The 20,090-nt window shown below is 39.6% G+C and overlaps 1 protein-coding gene across 3 annotated transcripts in view; it reads left to right on the top strand.

Annotated features, from left to right (window-relative positions):
• The window catches only part of LOC113012890 (kazrin), a 182,402-nt gene that overhangs the window by 124,255 nt on the left and 38,057 nt on the right, over positions 1 to 20,090 (top strand). For all 3 annotated transcript variants that reach the window (XM_026153314.1, XM_026153316.1, XM_026153315.1), the window contains exon 5: positions 10,194 to 10,301. In XM_026153314.1, the coding sequence (XP_026009099.1) occupies positions 10,194 to 10,301 (108 nt within the window). The remainder of the gene's footprint in view (positions 1 to 10,193; positions 10,302 to 20,090) is intronic.

Genomic DNA, 20,090 nt, shown 5'->3' with positions numbered 1-20,090 from the left:
ATGTCAGCGTAATTAAAGGCGAGTGGCAGACGTAGGAAAAGCGAGGCAGTGTCTATCTGCAGATTGCAGACTGAGCAGGGGCACACGGGCAGCTTGGTGAAGGTTCCAGCAGCAGCCGTCTATTCATTCCTTAATCACCTCCACTACTCATTAGGGTCTGCTTTTGTTCCAGCCGTCGCCTTTCCCTGCACTGTGCCGGCTGATAAAATATGGCAGGCTCAGAAGAAAGAAGAGCTTGGGGAACCCCATTAAACAGTGACAGAGAAAGGACAGAAATCAGGAGGAAAAAAAGGTGATGTTGGAGTGGTGAAGTCAGCCAAGTAAGAAAGAAGAGAGGGCTCAAGGTAGAGAGGGAGTGACAGGAATGTGTGTGACAGAGAGAGGGAACAGTCCAACCATAGAGATTAGCATTTCCACTTGGTCTCCCCTGTAGGACTGATAGAATATAGAACATTTAATATCATAACCTCACAGAGTTCACCATATTGGAATGTGACTCCCTGACTTGGCCTCTACAGTAATCTCCATAAAACTATGAACTTGAACGCTTTGTAAATGTAGAGTGTCGCTGTGTTCTATTACAGTGACTGGCTATAAACGATTCGGTCACTAAATGTAATAAGGTCTTCCGCTATATGAAGTCTCTTTCTTATTATTATGATGCCAGGTTAATGTGTTTCATTGAGAGTGAGGCCATCCTGGGTGGACTTGATGGAGCCTTTTGGCTAGAAAAAAGAGGATGTGAAATGGATCCAACATTTCTTTTGGCAGCTTTGAACCATAAAATCAATTAATTTGTTAAAATGGCAAAATCAATGTGTTGGTTGATTACAGCAGGATAGATAGATACATGCTGTAGTGATGGACATACAGTACTGCAAAAGGCTAGAGGCTCCCATCGTTTCTTTTTATCTTGCTAATATGTAATAGGTGCAGCAGTTTATTGAATATACATAGAAATATACTTGGAAACACAGTATATAAGGCAAAAACTGAGTTTTTATTGGAATTGTGTTTGGGATCCTTGCCATGTCGAAAAACTAAGTTCTTGCTTTTTTAAATTTGCATTTATTGTTACATAAGAGCTGTTGATAACTGATTTTTATTGCCTTTTCTCCCTGTTATCCTTCCTTGAAAATGGCTTCTTGACAGCCAACCTTCACTGAGATCATTTTTGATGAGGCTTTGGTGAACAATAGTCTTTGCTAGATTTTTTCCTATTGCTTAAGGACATGACTTTCAGATACTGTTCATCTGCTGTTGATAGTTTTTTAGTCGTTTTTGGAAATCTTATCTGTTAAGTGGCTTTCATTGAATGATTCATAAGTGTTAAGTGGCTTAACAAATAAAAAAAGGATTCCCTTGAAAACAATCGGGTTCAAAAACTGGAGTGACCAATATTCAAAGAAAAAACCTCTGAAAAGACTCCAGAAAGCTTAAAGAACTATTGCTCAAGCCCATTTCAAATATTTACAAGAAGCGCTGGCACCTTGAGAAAGTAAAAAATAAAAACCGACTGCTGGCCTAAGACTTTTGCAGTGCTGTATGTGCTCATATATAAAAACATGGTATACTTCCAGCCATGTTCAGACTATATCATCTATTCATGGTAGCAGCAGCAATAATAACAACAAAATAAAACACTGAAGCCCTCTATGAATATTTTTCTCAGCTTCACAGATTATGTTTTTGGTGTGAAATACTTGGCTCCCTGCTGGCAAGCATCCGAGGTCTTTTAAAAATGCACAATGCCTGTAGTTTGAAGTAAGTCTTCCTACAGCCTCGGTGATGTAAAGGGAGCTTGGCTGTCTGTATTTTGAGGGAGCAGTTTATTTTGGGAGATGCAACCTGTTTCATCCCTGCTGAGAAGGGGAACAACAGGGGGTTCTTGTTGTCTGAGTTGTCCATGCAAGTTTTACTGCAGATGTATGAAGGTAAATCAGGCACCTATGGGTATCAGCAGTCAGGTGGCATTACTGAAGAGGCAGGTGGGTGGGTTTTTTGTGTTTGTTTTGTAGCATTTTTTATGGTTAAGGAGAAACATTGTAAAAATTAGTAAGTATATGCTTCAAACATTACAGTTTAGGATAATTAGAATGATTTTAAATAACTAATGAACAGAAATATGGCACTAACAATTCCCCAGATTCAAAATCCTAACATCTGAGAAGACAAATCAGCAAATATTTAGCGTGTTTGTCAGAACAGTTGGTTGATAAATCTGCAAATAATTTCTGCACTGGTTTAGATATTCAGTGGCTGTGTTAGCTGCTATTTAAGAGTATGATTAAACTCATTCATTTTTGGTTGTCAGCATTTTCCCTTTCATACAAAGATTTTTCCAGTCTTTTAATTACATTATCAACTGTAGGTGATTAAATCCCCGTATGTTTCCATTCAGTTTTCATAACAGGAAACATTATTCTTATTCTTTTAAAGCAGCCTGTCACAGTGAAATCACAGTGAAAGACCCGGCCTCTTTGGATGCTCTTTTTATACCCTGTCACGTCATTGACCTGCTTCCAGTTAACCTAATTAATTGTCTCAGTCTTTTGTTGCCTATGACCTAACTCTTTTCAAACGTCTTGTAGGAAAGATTAAATATAATAAACCCAATAAAATATCTAGTTTCTAGTTAAAAATTTTAAATGTTTATTAATTAGCTAATTTAATTTTACATAATTTTACATAATAGCAGGTAGTGTGTGCTTGGCATGCAATGGCCTTTTAAGACATGCTTCCTGAAAGCAAATGTGTTTACATGTTCAGAAAAACCACCATCCTAGTCTTCCTGTAGCTACACCCCACTACACTGATCTCACTACGGGAGCTGTCTTTTTTTCTATTTTTCAGAGTTGAAGAATTGATGTTTCTTTTTTTCTGTGACATTATGGTTTTTGGAGTATGATGCATGTCTTTCAAATGAGCATATCTTTGCCTTTTTTCCTTGCTTTTCTGCTATTCCCGTGTAATTGCATGGGAAGAATTGTTTTAATAAGGAAAAATGGCCATACAACTGAATAAAATCTCTGTAACACAGACTGTGTGTGTCAGAAAGTGAGAAATTTCCCACAAGTGATTAACATGCCTGCGAGGACCTGTATTACACGTAGGTGACGTTCTGTGCGTGTCGGATTGCTTTCGGCACAAGCGGATCGGCAAAGTGATTCTGATAATTACGTACATATTTACTAAGCTGCATGAAGTATAACAGTTGTTTTAGTGTCTCTGCCAAATCAATATTTATTTCATCAAAGAACAATTACCTTTTTCCTCACTTGTGTGCTCAATATTAAGTTGAACTGCTTGTTATTCATAAAGCAAACCGAGGACGTTTGATGGGAAAATGGAACCAAGTCAAAGAGTGTCATAAATTCTCATCAGTTGTACAAAACAAACAACAAAAAAACCAAAAACATATTTGCTGCAGCGCAGTTTATTGCTTTCTCGTGAACGTTTTATTTTGAGAGATATTGCAACCCCTTTGCAGCTATTATGTTTGTGTATAAACCTCTCTGCAAACACAAACGCTGCTTCTTACTTAATAAGACAGAGCTGATGAGTCAGTGTTGTGAATGTCAAATTATTATCCCCAAACCTCCTTCTTTCTTTGTAGCTTAAAAATGAGGCTAGAGCTGGATTCTGATGTGATGTACTGAAATTCATTTTGGGGGGAATTTAAATGAAATGGGTAAAAAAAAACAACAACGACAAAACTTTGCATACTATCCTTATTTATTTCTGAACTTCCTCAGTATTGTGAGTATTTGGATATTTTGTCCTCTGTCTGCAGAAATTCAGGAACCTAAACTTCACACCAAAATATGTTATTCTCTCCCACAGAAAACACAGCTTTCTGCATGAAATGCTTCGGTTATTTATCCATGGGCCATATTCGCACGGTGGCCACCTAATGGCTAGTCTGGCAAGCCTCACAGGTCGCTTTTCTTTTCTTGCAGTTTCTTCTAACTCGAAAGGGGGCTTACAGACAGGTGGCAACTAGCAGTAACGTGGCAACCATTCATTCATTCACTTATATGCATAACAGGCAAAACAATCATTAGTCATGCATTGAGACAAAGAATTTGATTATCCGTTTTTCATATCCATAATGTTACTAAAACACATCATTGATTCACAGCTCTTTAGTTGAGTCTACAAAAAAAAGGCCAAATTAAACACAGTTTGACAGGCATTAAATATTATAAGACTTTTTTCACCAACAAGGTGAAATTAGAGGAAAACGTGACATATGTCAACATGGTGTGCAGTGTGTCCTTAAGAAAACTGAGGAAACTGGACAGTGAAGGTGAAAATAAGTATTTTTATGTCATGTTATGTCTGTAGGACATGAATGGTAAGTCTTTTTCCCTTAAGGAATGAAAGAGCATGCCTAAAGAAGTTCAGGCTGTGTTGTCATAACAAATATTGACTGTCAAGCTCGTTAGGATTACGCAGACTTTGTTTTTGCCTTTATATGTTATATATTTTCATACCTATGCTTCAATAAAGTCTGAAAGACTGACCTTTGGTTGGGAAACCTAAAAAAATCCAAAGGTGCAGGAGGTAAAGACGGTTCAAAATCGAGCAATAATGGCATGCAATGACATGCACTCTGATGGTGTATAATGTATGCATCACATTAAGTGTGCAGCTTTCTTCATTTTTATGCCCGATTGGAAAAAAAAAAAAAACCCCTATATGCTTTAACAGTGTGTGGTGTATATGTGCACTTTGAGAGAAATAAGGAAAAAAATACTTTTTTTCAGATAATATTCCGGTTGGACCATGAGGAAATGGGGAAAAAGCAACAGGAAGCTGGAAACAGAGAGATGAAATGATGCTCTTATCTCAAATCCTTAATAGATCACACCAAACATGATTTAAAAGATGCACAGGGAAAGGTTTACAGAAAGCTTCACTCTCTTTCAAGGTGCAGTGCAGCAAATGCAGCGATGCAGAGCAACAAAAAAGATGATATTTTTCATTGTTTCTTCAGCACTCCAATATTATCAGCCTTTTGATATAGTGTACGTTTGACTTCGGTGAGCTGAGCTGAAGATTTAACGATCAATATGAAGCACTTGGACCACACTAGACCCACATATTCAGCGATTTCAAAAGCGCATTGATTCAAAGGGCATGAACAGTGACCGAAAAAACACATCTACCTCCCTGATAAATCAATTTGACTAAAAAAATGACATTTTATATTTTCAGAGCTGCAGACTGACTGATCTCTCCCCCTACTGTTAAATGTGTTTTTTATCTTAAACCTGTAAATTTGAAAAGCATTTCTTATAAAATCCTTAGAGCAGAAATCTCTCTATACCTTTCACTTAAGTGTGCACTAACTGAACCAGTGTTAATAATAATAATAATAATAAAAATACATTTTATTTGAAAGCGCCTTTCAAAATACTCAAGGTCACTGTACACAGTAGAATAAAAGCAACATAAAAGCAAGCAGTTTACAGAATCATAAAAGCATAAGACATAAACAAATAAAATAGCAGAGTGGAGAGGTTATGTGGGATAAGCTATTTTGTACAAGTGGGTTTTGAGTTTGGACTTAAAGAGTGAGAAGGAAGAGATATTTCTTAGATTAGGAGGTAGGGAATTCCAGAGTCGTGGAGCAGAGCAGCTGAAAGCCCTGCTCCCCATGGTTGCAAGACGGGGGAAGGGACGGAGAGTGAAAGGGAAGAAGAAGATCTGAGACAATGAGATGGGGCGGTGATCTTAACCAGATCAGAGAGATATGGAGGAGAGAGATGATGAATAGCCTTAATAAATGTGTACAAGAGTATTTTGAAATTGATGCGATATTTATATTGGAGCCAATGAAGCTGCTGCAAGGCAGGAGTGATGTGGTGGACAGAAGGGGTCCTGGTGATGATACGAGCAGCAGAGTTCTGGACGCGTTGGAGCATGTGGGTGGATTTTTGAGTAAGACCAAAAGGAAGTGAATTACAATAATCAATCCGGGAAATAACAAGGCTATGGACAAGAATGGCAGTGGCATGTGGGGTGAGAAAAGGACGGAGACGATTAATGTTGCGCAATTGAAAATATGCAGACCGAGTAACATTATTAATGTGTGAATTGAAAGGTAAAGTACTGTCGAGGATGACACCCAAACTTTTCACAGAGGAAGAAATGAAGACCGGTGAGTTATCGATAGTAATAGAGAAACTGTTGGTTCTGGATAATGTTGATTTAGTGCCGACCAAGAGGAGCTCGGATTTATTACTATTGAGTTTGAGAAAATTAGAAGAGAACCATGAATTTTGTTCAGCTAAACAGAGGGTGAAGAGCAGAATCAGGTTTAGTGGACAGATAAAGCTGCGTGTCATCGGCATAACACTGAAAATGGATATTGTATTTACGGAAAATATGTCCAAGCGGTAGAAGGTAGATAATGAAAAGAAGGGGCCCTAGGACAGATCCCTGGGGCACGCCAGTGGTCAGAGGGAAGGGCTGAGAAGTAAAGGATTTGAGTTGAATGACCTGAGTGCGATCAGACAGGTATGATTTAAACCAGGCTAGTGGAGTATGGGAGAGACCGATAGAGGCTAGCCTACTGAGAAGTATAGAGTGAGAAATAGTGTCGAAAGCAGCACTCAGATCGAGGAGAATAAGAATGGAAAGTGAACCGGAGTCAGCTGCCATAAGAAGATCATTGGTTATTTTTATAAGTACTGTTTCCGTGCTATGGGAGGGGCGAAAACCAGACTGGAACTGTTCATACAGATTATTATTATTAGTTAATTGTGAGTGGAATTCTTTTCTCAAGAATTTTTGAAAGGAATGGTAGATTGGAAATAGGCCAAAAATTCTCAAAATTATTGGGATCTAGACCAGTTTTTTTCGATATTGGGGTGATGGCGGGAATTTTGAGGGAAGAAGGAACAGTTCCAGTGGTAAGTGAAGAGCAGATGATGGCAGATATGAGGGGAAGCAAAGAAGGTAAACATGCCTTAACCAAAACTGTAGGAATGGTGTCTAGCTGACAAGTAGAAGGTTTTGACTTGCAGATGAAATCTGAAATATCAGTAACCGAGGGGAGCTGGAAAGCAGAAAAACAGTGTGATGGGAGATGAATTACACAGGAAGAGCTAAATGGAACATTGGAAACCAGTTCTTGGTGTATTTTGTGAATATACTCAATGAAAAATAACATTAAAGAATCACAAAAGGAGGATGAGTAAAGATGAGCAGGTAAAGAATCTGGTGACCTGAAAGAAGAGTTGAACAGTGAAAACAGTATCTTGGTTGAGTCATCTTTTGAACAGATAATGGTGGAGTAGTAAGCAGATTTTGTTTGATTAATACACTCCTTATAATACATAATACGATTATTAAACATTTCCTTGTGGATATTCAGACCAGTTTTTTTTATAAAGGTGTTCAAGTCTGTTCAATCATTAGCAGTATTTTGATCATTTCATAATCTTATAAAAAAAATCTAATGCAATCTGAAATGACCAAAATACCCTTTGGATAACACTTGAAACTTGAGAGAGAGATGAAGAGATCCAGAGATGAGGAGTAAATGAGTTCAAGGTATTTGTGGAAATTGTTATTTTAGCTCGACATGATGGTATTCACAGTAAAAAAAAAAAAAAAAAAAAAAAAAAAAAAAAATATATATATATATATATATATATATATATATATATATATATATTTTTTTTTTTTTATTATTATTATTTTTTAAATTGTCAAGTCATACCTGAGCTCAGTCTGCATCATATTTCTATGCTTTTTTCCCTCCATACCGGCTTAACCTTACTATCGTCATCAAACAGCTGTCATGGTTTACTTCTTCCTTGGCATTTATTCCACCATACTCTTAGCCTTTGCCTGGGTTTTAAATGTCGGTGAGGGCCTGTCAAAGGTACTATGCAGGGAAGATAAAACATTTTCACGAGGCTACTGGGCAGCAACGGCTTGAACTTGGCAGATAAGTGTGAGCTTTGAATTTATACATTATTCAAAAAACTGACATCTGTGTTCCCAGTGCCAAAGGCTGCACCTCGGGCGAGTTTGAAAAATTATACGTTTGCAAGGTGGCAAAGAGTTATGCGCAGTTAAAAACAGCCCTCATGTTTTACCAATCACCTTAGGTGGGGGACAGGGAGCCAGGCTGTTATTTGTAGCCTTATAAAACCCATTTTAAAAAGTGAGATGACTAATCTTGCCGTAATGACAGCACCACCCCTGGAACTTCAGCTCCCAGACACATCTGTGCTCAATTACTGCAAATAATTCAACCAGCAAACAGCATCTTAATAGGTGGGTGGTGGAGTGATGGCAGAAGGAACGGGTAGAGGCCAGGGAGGAGCAGAGATTGAAGAGTGAAGTGGAAAAGATGTAGTTTGCAGAAATGGGAATTTTATTGTATGTGTGAGCAGAGGAGAATCTCAAATATTTCAACTTTTTTTTGCTAAGAGAACTTTATTATTCGTCTTGAAGTAGCAATTGTCATTCTTGGAGTGTTGGGTGTCTAAAACTCTTCATGCATGCACGAGTGTGATGGACTGAGAGGACAGCAGAAGTTGACTGTACACGTTTAAGTGACAAAGTCATTTTAGCAAACACTTTTATGTGAGTTAACCTGGAGCAATGCATTCAATATGCATTCACTGCATGCCACTGGTGGGAACCAAAAACTATATTAGAAACCACTGAACCTCACATGAAATCAAATGCACTCGGGTTATAAAAATGCTAATATTTATGTGTGTGCATCAGTCTCTCAGTTTCCTTACAGTGTAAGGAGTGAGGAGTAAAAGTTGATTATGTGTGTACTGGGAAGGATTTTGTGGACTTGTTGGTGTTGTGTGCGGCATTAATCCTTCTGGTTCCTACACACATTGCAACCTGTAATGCCTGTCGGTCTGTTTATGTTAATAAGTTTGCACTTCAGTCACATCTTGATTGACTGAGGTGACTTTCAGCTTTAATTCAAACCATTTTCAAACATAGTCCCACATTTCAGAGACTTTCACACTGACATGATTTTAATTTTTAAGATTGTTTTTATTACTTGGATGAAAATCCTTAGTAGACAATGACTTGCAGACAGTGAAATTTAGAACCCATGAACGTCACCGACCGCTGCAGCTGACTTCAGCCTTGTAGTCAAAGCTGAAATGCTTGCTCTGTTGGGTGGAGATCGGGTCATCTTGGCCTTTGAAAAATATCCAGCTTAGTTGCATTGAGAAATGTTTGCAGTTTGCTTTGGGTTGTTATCCACTTGCAGTGCAAAGTGCTGTCAGTGTGACCAGTGTTGCAGATTTAGCTTAACCTGAGCAGAGAGTATAGCCCATTTCACAACTTCTCCAGCTACTTCTATCAGCAGTCACATCATCAATAAACACTCATGACCTGGGTCCACTGGCAGCCATACCTGCCGTAACATTGTCTCTATCATGCTTGACAGATAATGGGGAATGCTTTGGATTATGATTTCTTTCTTTACGTTGCCATACTTTTCTTTTTCTCCCATTGCCTTGGTAAGTTTCTCTTGCTTCATCTATCCAAAGAATTCTTTTGATTGTAGATTTTGATAACAATATGCCTACCTCTTTTGTTTTGGTTTTATTAGCCAAAGGAATAATTATTTGTCCCACTTTACTCGTCATCTGTGGTCTTTTAGGTCTATTGGTCCATGAATTTATAGATCCAGAATATAGATTTGGCTGCTGTCCCTCTGATAGCTTAATGATAGCCTCACTCAGTTGCACTGACACCTTATGACCTCATATTGAAAGCTGCAGTGAACAGTTACCAAATGCAAGTTTGGCACTTGGAACCAACTTCAGATATTTTATCTGCACAATTTACCAAGGAATAACGGGGGAACAGGGCTCATCTGTCAGTTAATTGTCGAATTAATTTTGAGCTTCTAAAACTGGAAAACTAAAAATGACTGTAATTCCTAAACAGTTAAAGCAGTACTTCTGTGAAACCCTTTGATTTATAGCTGAAAATCTGCACTTGAATTGCAGCTTTATTGATTTAAAGTCTACCTTGGTGGTGTGCGGACTCAAGATTACCAAAACTTTGTTGTATCCAAATACTTATAGTGCAAACTGCATATCATACAAATGAATTGTTCTTTGTATTCATTGATCCTTTTACATGTTATTCATCAAGTTAAAACCGGTGGTTGCTTGTTCTTCTCCTAGATCCCTCTCCCCACCAGAGGCAGAAGCCCCCGGCTACCGAACTCTGTTACAAGACTGAAATCAGCAGTCTCATGGACTTCAATTCTCCAGATGCCTCTCTGGACAAAGGTAAGACTCTAATCAGGTGAAATATGTTTCATTTCCTGCGCTTGCTTTGCTGTTAAAGCTTTGGTGGATGTGAAAGTTCATATAGATTCGCCTAAATACACATATGCAAATATAGTGTATGTACACACACATGCAGCTGGAAATGCATTAAATCCATAAACATGTCAGGTTCAGGGTCTTTAAGATGTGCACGCGAGGATTTGTAATGCAGTAAGCGCATCACTTACTCCCCCGTCTCAGCAGTGTCGGCTTGCATTTGTCAGAAATGAGAGTGTGTATTACTTAAACTACTAAGAACTGATTCCACCATGTTGTTTCAAGTGTACTATATTATTTAAGCTCTATGTGTTATAAAAAGAGATGCTTTTTTAATCACTTAAACGAGGTCAGAAGTTCATAGTAATTATAATATTATGCACTTAGAAGCAATTTAGAAAATGATTGTTTTACTTTTTATTAAACGGTTACCCAACTTCAGCTCATGCTTCACCGTCACCACAGTCTGCCCTGTGTGTTTAGTCACTTGTGTCACCGAGAGCCATCTGGAAAAGCAGCCTATTAACTTTAAAGACTGTATTTATTCCCATGATGCTTATCTGACTGGGTGGTCAGACGGGTCTCACATTAGCGCCAGCCGCTCTCCAGACAAACACTTTTAGTAGTTTGTCTGGAGTCCGTCTCCATGTTCCAGCACTTTCATCACTAAAGCTTGGAGTCTTTTATAGAAGATCAAAGATGTTAAGTACGGCGTCAGTCCAGAAGTGTGTCCTGACTAGTGTGTCTTGTAAAGTTGCCAGTTCCAGTATGGATCTTTATTGTCATCCAGGCAGCCGCCCAGGGCCTTTATTCATTAGAGCATCCTGCTTAGGGCTTTATTTGAATGCCAGGTCTCTTGTCTCTTCCTAATAGTGTGTGCCAGTGTGGCGATGGTACTGAGTGCACTCACAAATGGTCACACAACAATCATTTTTTGCAGTTTCTTGTGCCTGATTACAACTGTAAGGTACTTTTACTTTTGTATTTCTGTCATTCTTCACTGCATTCACCGACAGCTTAATAAATTATTAACACTTCAATACTGTAAACATAAAATACATGATAACATATAAACTCTGCTTTTGAGACTCAAGCGAGCAGATATACTGACAGATTCGGTCATATTTTTAAACCTTTTATATGTGCGTCACTCCTACAGAGCATAAAGCAGCTGGTCCTTTAGTTCTATAGACATTTCCTGGGTGCTGTAAATGTGCAGACTCAGGAAAAAGCACGTAGGCACACCAAACCCCTGCAGTGGCCAAGGCCACGTATATCACCACAAGTTTCATCAGAATGAGAACGGGGATCTAAGAGGCTGTGCTATGAGAGAGAGAGACAGGGAAGGAGAGGGAGAGACCAATGTAAGCAGTGAGTGCTGGATCATAATGAAGACAGGTGCTGCTTCGGCACATTAAGTGGCACTGATGTCACCAGCCGGGCAAGGCTTGGTATGTGCGCCACATTAGATAGGAAGGTCAATGCGAAGGAGTCAAACAGGGCTTCCAGGGAAAACTGGCTTAGGAGAGAAGGACAGACAGGGAAGGGGGAAGTGGAGGATAAAAGAGTTGAAGAGCACTGCAAGGAGAAGGAGAAAGACTAGGTGAGGGATTACATAAGGAAACGTTATTGCAGGCATATTCTGATTAACACGAGAAAATCAACCGGTGAAGCGGGCGGAGACAGAAAAGAACAAACGATTAATAAAGCACGGGAGAATGTGAAGCTGTGCGTGTGGGGGGGTGACTGTGCAGAGCGGTCTCTGCTGAGCACTTCCATTTTTCTCATGTGCTGACACTTTCCAAAACACCTGCCCCAATCGAAGCCCTCTTACAGCCAGTGGGAGAGTGGCAGCTAAATTGCCTTCAGCAACAATATCCAGGCCTCTCCATTGTAATTTACACACATCAGAAATAGCTACTCAGAAATGCTTAGACACAATTGTCCAAGAGTAGCTAGGCTTGCCATTTTAATGTGACTCATTTGCATAAGTGCAGTAACTGGACAGAGCAATATTATTATGTTACATGCTGTATGCCATGATCACAAGGTCATGGCCAGTTTTTACATAATCCGGCTAGTATGACCAAAGAAAGGAAGGGAAATGGTAATTTAGACTTATTACTCTGGACATAATGATTATATCCCTGTAATGGAGTTTTGAGCCGTCGATCCACAGAAATGTGATCTTATGAATCCTAAGAAAATTGTGCCGCAGTTTGCACAGACAACGATCTTATCTGTGTGCTTGTGTGTCCTCTGGCCTTCCTGTTAAAAGCTACAGAGAGGTTAAAGCTGACGGAGGGAGCAGAGCAGCAGTGAGACTGTCTTCGGTCTTTGTCGCTTTCTAACGGCTTCATTAAAGGAGGCTTCTGAAAAGTAGAACTCAAAGGTCATGAAGTCTAAAAGCTGGATTTCAAAGGGTCTAGATCATACTTGTCTGCTGTGAAGGGCTTTATTTAAGCAGTCTTCAAAGGAAATACTGTTACAGGGAAAAAAACCCCCCAAATATGCATATCAGTACATGTGGGTGTATGCCTACGTGTGTGCGCCAATGTGTGTGCATGGCTGGCTTGCTTTAACAAACAGTTTAAGAAGAAAATTCAGTAAAACACAAGCTTATATTAGACCATTTACCAATAAAAATCCTGTTTTGTTCTTCTTTCTACATCCCACAGAATCCAGTCAGAGGCAGGCTGTATTTGTCTAACCTGTTGTCATATTTAAATGACTGAAATGTCATCACAAAACAACATAAATTTAGTTGTAAAGCTGTGATGTTTAGTTGTTGCTAGTTCAGTTCAGTTCAGACTGAACCCTAGTACCAGAAATCCAGGTTAGCCAAATAAAGCTAATCTCATTGAGTATAGTTTCTTGGTCTGAATAATGAAGTTCTTATCAATGACCAGCAGGGGGCGACTCCTCTGATTGCATCCATAGAGAATAGGAATGAGGGGCATACAGTGGGGCAAAAAAGTATTTAGTCAGCCACCGATTGTGCAAGTTCCCCCACTTAAAATGATGACAGAGGTCAGTAATTTGCACCAGAGGTACACTTCAACTGTGAGAGACAGAATGTGAAAAAAAAATCCATGAATTCACATGGTAGGATTTGTAAAGAATTTATTTGTAAATTAGGGTGGAAAATAAGTATTTGGTCACCTCAAACAAGGAAAATCTCTGGCTCTCACAGACCTGTAACGTCTTCTGTAAGAAGCTTTTCTGTCCCCCACTCGTTACCTGTATGAATGGCACCTGTTTGAACTCATCATCTGTATAAAAGACACCTGTCCACAGCCTCAAACAGTCAGACTCCAAACGCCGCCATGGCCAAGACCAAAGAGCTTTCGAAGGACACCAGGAAAAGTATTGTAGACCTGCACCAGACTGGGAAGAGTGAATCTACAATAGGCAAGCAGCTTGGTGTGAAAAAATCAATTGTGGGAGCAATCATCAGAAAATGGAAGACATACAAGACCACTGATAATCTCCCTTGATCTGGGGCTCCACGCAAGATCTCATCCCGTGGGGTCAAAATGATCATGAGAACGGTGAGCAAAGATCCCAGAACCACACGGGGGGACCTGGTGAATGACCTGCAGAGAGCTGGGACCAAAGTAACAAAGGTCACCATCAGTAACACACTACAACGGCAGGGAATCAAATCCCGCAGTGCCAGACGTGTTCCGCTGCTGAAGCCAGTGCATGTCCAGGCCCGTCTGAAGTTTGCCAGAGAGCACATGAATGATACAGCAGAGGATTGGGAGAATGTCATGTGGTCAGATGAAACCAAAGTAGAACTTTTTGGTATAAACTCAACTCGTCGTGTTTGGAGGAAGAAGAATACTGAGTTGCATCCCAAGAACACCATACCTACTGTGAAGCATGGGGGTGGAAACATCATGCTATGGGGCTGTTTTTCTGCCAAGGGGACAGGACGACTGATCCGTGTTAAGGACAGAATGAATGGGGCCATGTATCGTGAGATTTTGAGCCAAAACCTCCTTCCATCAGTGAGAACTTTGAAGATGAAACGAGGCTGGGTCTTCCAACATGACAATGATCCAAAACACACCGCCCGGGCAACAAAGGAGTGGCTCCGTAAGAAGCATTTGAAAGTCCTGGAGTGGCCTAGCCAGTCTCCAGACCTCAACCCCATAGAAAATCTGTGGCGGGAGTTGAAAGTCCGTGTTGCTCGGCGACAGCCCCAAAACATCACTGCTCTCGAGAAGATCTGCATGGAGGAATGGGCCAAAATACCAGCTACTGTGTGTGCAAACCTGGTAAAGACCTATAGTAAACGTTTGACCTCTGTTATTGCCAACAAAGGTTATGTTACAAAGTATTGAGTTGTATTTTTGTTATTGACCAAATACTTATTTTCCACCCTAATTTACGAATAAATTCTTTACAAATCCTACCATGTGGATTCATGGATTTTTTTTTACACATTCTGTCTCTCACAGTTGAAGTGTACCTCTGGTGCAAATTACTGACCTCTGTCATCATTTTAAGTGGGGGAACTTGCACAATCGGGGGCTGACTAAATACTTTTTTGCCCCACTGTAGCTTCAATGTTGATGTATAAGCTGCCACCATGTAAGAAGTTATCTTAAATAGATTCAAGTTGTCAGGTGAGGCCAGCAAGTTTGGTTAGCAGTTGCAGTCATAAACTGAATGGGCGCAACACACAACACATATGTTGGTTACTTAGTGCCAAGCAACGGACTGAGTTACTAAACAACTAAACAAATCTGAAGCACAGACTTCTGGGTGGTCTTTACCACTCAACAAGCCATAATATCATAGATAATCCATTAAGAGGTTAAAAAAGGGATCCAACAGGAACGTTTGTGTTGGTGTTAAGTTTCCCCTCCGCCACCCTTCCCTCTAGTCACATCTGCTTTCAGAATCCCAGATGAAAATCTGTGACCAAAGACTTTATAGCAGGGCTTTTGTTGGTTACAGTACAGCCATCTGTTTTACTGAGTAATGTAATAGCTAAGACCTTTCTCAAAACATTTTTAAGATGGGTTTAAAGAGTTCTTAAGAAAAGTGTTCAAGGAGTGTAAATTAAAACCCATTGCGTTAGCTGTGGCGCTACAAAGATTTAGATTTCTGCTCTTGCCAAATAATCAGACCGTTTATTAGTTTAATGCAAAGTATAAGAGCCACAGACAGCTTTTTAATGAGTTTCCAGTTCACACTTCAAAACTTTATTTTGCTACGACTAGGGATGGGTATTGATAAGATTTTAACGATTCCGATTCCATTTTCGATTCTGTTTAACGATTCGATTCTTTATCGATTCTCTTATCGATTCTTTTTTTTTTTTTAAAAAAGGAGAACACTAAGGTCGATTAGCTTAGAACTTTGTTTTATATCTTCTCTTTGAACAAGATAGAAATTTAGGAGTAACATGGCCTTACAAACCCAACAGTGAGATCTTGAGAGATCCAGCCTACGGCTCTTCAATGGGGTGTCACAGGGTCCCCAGGAAAAAAAATTGTAAATGTAAAATAATAAAATAAATATTCTTGTGAGACATATCACATATTGACGGGGTCGGGTTATGTTAAAAAGTATAAATTGTTATACTTTGTTCATTGGTTCAAAGGTACCCCACACTTCTTTTTTTGTTTGCTTGTTTGTTCTGGTGTATTTTTCATTTGAACTGTTACTCTGCCAGAGTACTCATATTTACAAGATGGCATTGAACGCCCCATTGGTGTATCAGGAAAACTATTTTGTACGTATGTTCCTTGAAGGGGATTGAAGTCGTTCTTTTTTCCACCGCAGCGAAGGGCTAGGAGTAGGAGAGGAGCTGCTGTATGTTTTTGTTATCGAATCGATCTGATTGTGAAATAAAGCATATGCAGTGAGAAAGCAACTCCAGGAGTCATCCCTGCCTTAAAGCTGCAACATTCTTCTGTAGCAATAACAAAGTATAACATAAATTGTTCTGTGGCAATTACACAAGAATATCCAGTAATGTCCCTGCCTACAATTAAACACATTCACTTACCAAAAATCGGGGGCATCTGCTGTGGCAAATGGGTGCAAGCCTTTGACCACAAACTTAGACACTGCTCGGTGACATTAGTCTATCCTGGCCTGAAAGGAGACGCTACCGGTAGACTGCAGCGAGAACTGTCAGCGAGCGCCAGCCAGACTCTGTCTGTCTCTCTCATCATGGTCACCTACATGTACAGTAATGGCAGGTCTTGTAATAAGGCAGATTGCGCTAACATAATATGCACTGTTAGTTGATTATTTACCTGCCGCATTAACGGGAGAGGACGTGCAAACGTTAGCGCTGCTGCTGGGTTGAGAGTCACGAGTCCGGAGCGGAATTAAAAACGCGTGTCATCGCGTGTTTTGTGAGCAAATGCTTTTGCATATTCGTAGTGTTTCCTCCCTTAAATGAAATATCTACTTTGCAAGTTGCCCTGTTGTCATCGGTTCTCATAAAGTATAATCAAACTTTTGAGCGTTTGAGCCGCTTAGGCGCCGTGTTTCCTGCCAGGTAAATGACGCTCCGCAACGTGGTGACGTCATTCGGGGCGACTGGAATCGATAAGGGAATCGTTTGCAAAAATGGCAAACGATTCCAAGGAATTGAAACAGTGGGAACCGGTTCTCAACAAGAACCGGTTTTCGATACCCATCCCTAGCTACGACACTAACGAATATTGTGTTTTGATTGATAAGGAAATATGAATTCATTTTAAAATGTGTCAAAAACATAACATGTAGATTGATGAATGGATTGATTCTTGTGTAGCACCTTTCTGCTGTACTTGAGCAGTCAAAGAGCTTTATACAAACTGCCTGAGTCACCGACACACGTGCTTTTTTCCCTACACCTTAGTGCTTTCTCGCTAACATCCACACATTCATACTCAATGTATCAGAGAGCAGGTTTTGGTTCAGTATCTTGCCCAAGGATACTTAGGTGTGCAGACTGAAGACTAGAGATTGAACCACCAACCTTCTGATTAGTAGATGACCTGGCTAGATGACTCCTGAGCTACAAACAAACCCAAATAGAAAGAAACTTAGTTTGCAGGTTGTCTGTCATCACCTTGAGAAACACTCAGGTGTGCTGTGCCATCTACTCAAACCTGTAATGACCGAATTAAATGCATGTTTTAAAAATTTCATTCCAGAATTTAAACGCTCTGTGCTCTTAATCAGATTATATATTGTCTGACTCCTTCTGAGATGTTTCTCTGTTTGTTTTGCAGTCTTAAAATCCACACCTACACCTCATTAGGATTTGGATTTACACCTTAGCCTAGCACTGTGCCAAGGTGATACTAAATGTGTGTGTGTGTTTTGTTTAATTTCCAAATTGTACCTTGGATCATGAAATGAAATGAAATGAACAGCCAGCTGGCCACCTTCAGTTTGTCCTTCAAAACGTAGAAGAAAACAACGTAATGAAGAAATAACCCTCTTCTGTTAATCAGCTTTCATATTAATTTCTCAACAATTAGAAACCATATTCTTTTAAGCTCCTGAAATCAAAGCTGATGGTCATCACTTCATCCTATATCTGCAACACGAGCTTGGTTTGGTCCCTCTACTTAAAATAACAACAGTTGTGTTGTTCAAGATAATGTGGGCCAAACTCTAGGTTTAGACACAATAGGTCAATAAAAGTACTAAGTAGTCGTTAGAACTTCATGCAAAGTTTCAAGTTACAATTTTCCATTTGAATCTCTGTCCCCATTTTGTGTGCTTTGCCTGTGGTAAAAAAGAGTAAAAAGGTGAGGTGTGTGGAGAAAATTATAGGAAAGAAGCAATATTGTCTTGAGGTCACACATTATAAACACTTATGTTTCTTTGTTACAACCCCTGGGTTACAAATGTATCCAAACATTTGGGCATTTATGGGGAAATTACATAGTTTGTAGATTTTTTTAAAGTGAAACCCCTGCACCAAATGGATTTAAAGGGAACATTTAGTCACGTCCGCTCAATCACTGTAATGCACTATGAGGCAGGTCAAGAACTGTTGTTAAGAATCATTGATGGCGACTGCTGAGCTGATAGTCCCTCATACTTACGGTAACAACCATGCACTCCTCCACCTGACCCTACTGATTTGTACACATACCAGATGGGCTAAAATGTTTCGGCAGCTGAGTCCCCAGTTCCACTTCTTGTGGCCGGACAAATAGAAAAATGCAAGAAATAGTGCCAAAAAAGCCAGTGATACACAAAAGCATATGTGCAGCAGAAGACACACATTGATTAGCTTGATTTTGTTGTGGATAGTGCTGCAGTGCTGAAATTTTAAGCAGCAGAGAACAGCGCTGCAGCAGTTTTCTGCTGTACGTGAGATCATTTACCCTCTGCAGTGTTTTACAGTGGCTCAGACTGCCGTGACAACTTTATTTCTGAGACATCTCCCTCTATTACTTTTTGTATCACATTCTGCTTAGAACCGTCTTCTCTTTACTTGGTCTTCTTCACAGTTCACTACTACTTTTAACTCCATTAGTTCACACTTTGTGACTTATGGACTGATTTAATCCTGATTTATCTGAAGGTTGTTGAGAAAGACCACGGAGAGAAGGAAAAGGGAAAGTGAGAATTTATGAGGACATGAAGTCCATTAACACACGCACTGTGTGTTGTAACAAAGGCCAGTTTGGTGGACTTTGTCCGCACCATGTTGCTGACATTAGAGATCTATACTTATATACTGTGTACGCACACATACTATATGTACACACATACATGATTTGAAGTTTTTTTCTTGCTTTTCTTTGAGTTATTGTGCCAACCTAATTCACTGCACATAGACAAAGAGACTGGTTGCTCTAATTATTTTTAATTTAAAGGACTGTGCTTCGAGGTAATCACCTCCAGGCATCCAGGACATGCAGAAAAGCTTCTTTCGCATTCATAATTTCACATAAAATACAGGGAAATCACTTTATCATCAGGCAGTGGAGCAATGTGTATCACAGATAGCTAATTTTCCCCATGTTCCTCAGTCCCTGAAGAGTGATTTGATGCTGTCTTAATGTAGTGTAAATAGCCAGTGAATGCCAAGTACATTCTTTTAATTAAGAAACCCAACAGAGCTGTTGATTAGCACTTTGTCTTCATAAGTGTCTGAGTTTGAGCTACAGTTGGATCTCTTACTAGTAACCTTATAGTCTTCTAGCATGTCCCAACAAATCTTAAGCAAGAACAGTATAATAAAAATGATGTATCCAACTTGCTTGCCTTTGTTTTATATGGTAAAACCCAATCTAATTGCCAGTTCATTTCACATTTCAAGAACAGCAGAGCAATAATTTCTTTGGTACTGCACTGAGGTCCCCCCCACCCCATGTATTTCTTTAAAATTATTGTAGAAATTTTTACAGCCAACATCTGTACACGATAAATGACTTTTCTCCAGAGCTGGAAGCTGAGTCATGTCTCATCCGTAGATTCATTACACACTGTGCAGAGGTACATGACTTCCTTTATAGCTACTTTAACTCCATCTTTCCTCTTCACTGGCATTAAAAGGTATTGGTTACCATCCTGTGGAATGGGATTACGGCTGTACAGGAAAAATAAGTTACAGCAAAAAATCAGTGGCTCGATTCCAATTGTGTGGGACAATATAACTCAGGAGACTTCTTCCCACGCATTGCTGAACATCCTTGTGTGTTATCATGAAGTGAAATCACATTAGCACATGTTCACAGTACAAAGTCTTGTATTTGATGTGGCCTCACAAAAAAT

Source organism: Astatotilapia calliptera, chromosome 20 (assembly GCF_900246225.1).
Source record: "Astatotilapia calliptera chromosome 20, fAstCal1.2, whole genome shotgun sequence".
Lineage (NCBI taxonomy): Eukaryota > Metazoa > Chordata > Actinopteri > Cichliformes > Cichlidae > Astatotilapia > Astatotilapia calliptera.
This window is presented reverse-complemented; position numbering and strand designations above follow the sequence as displayed.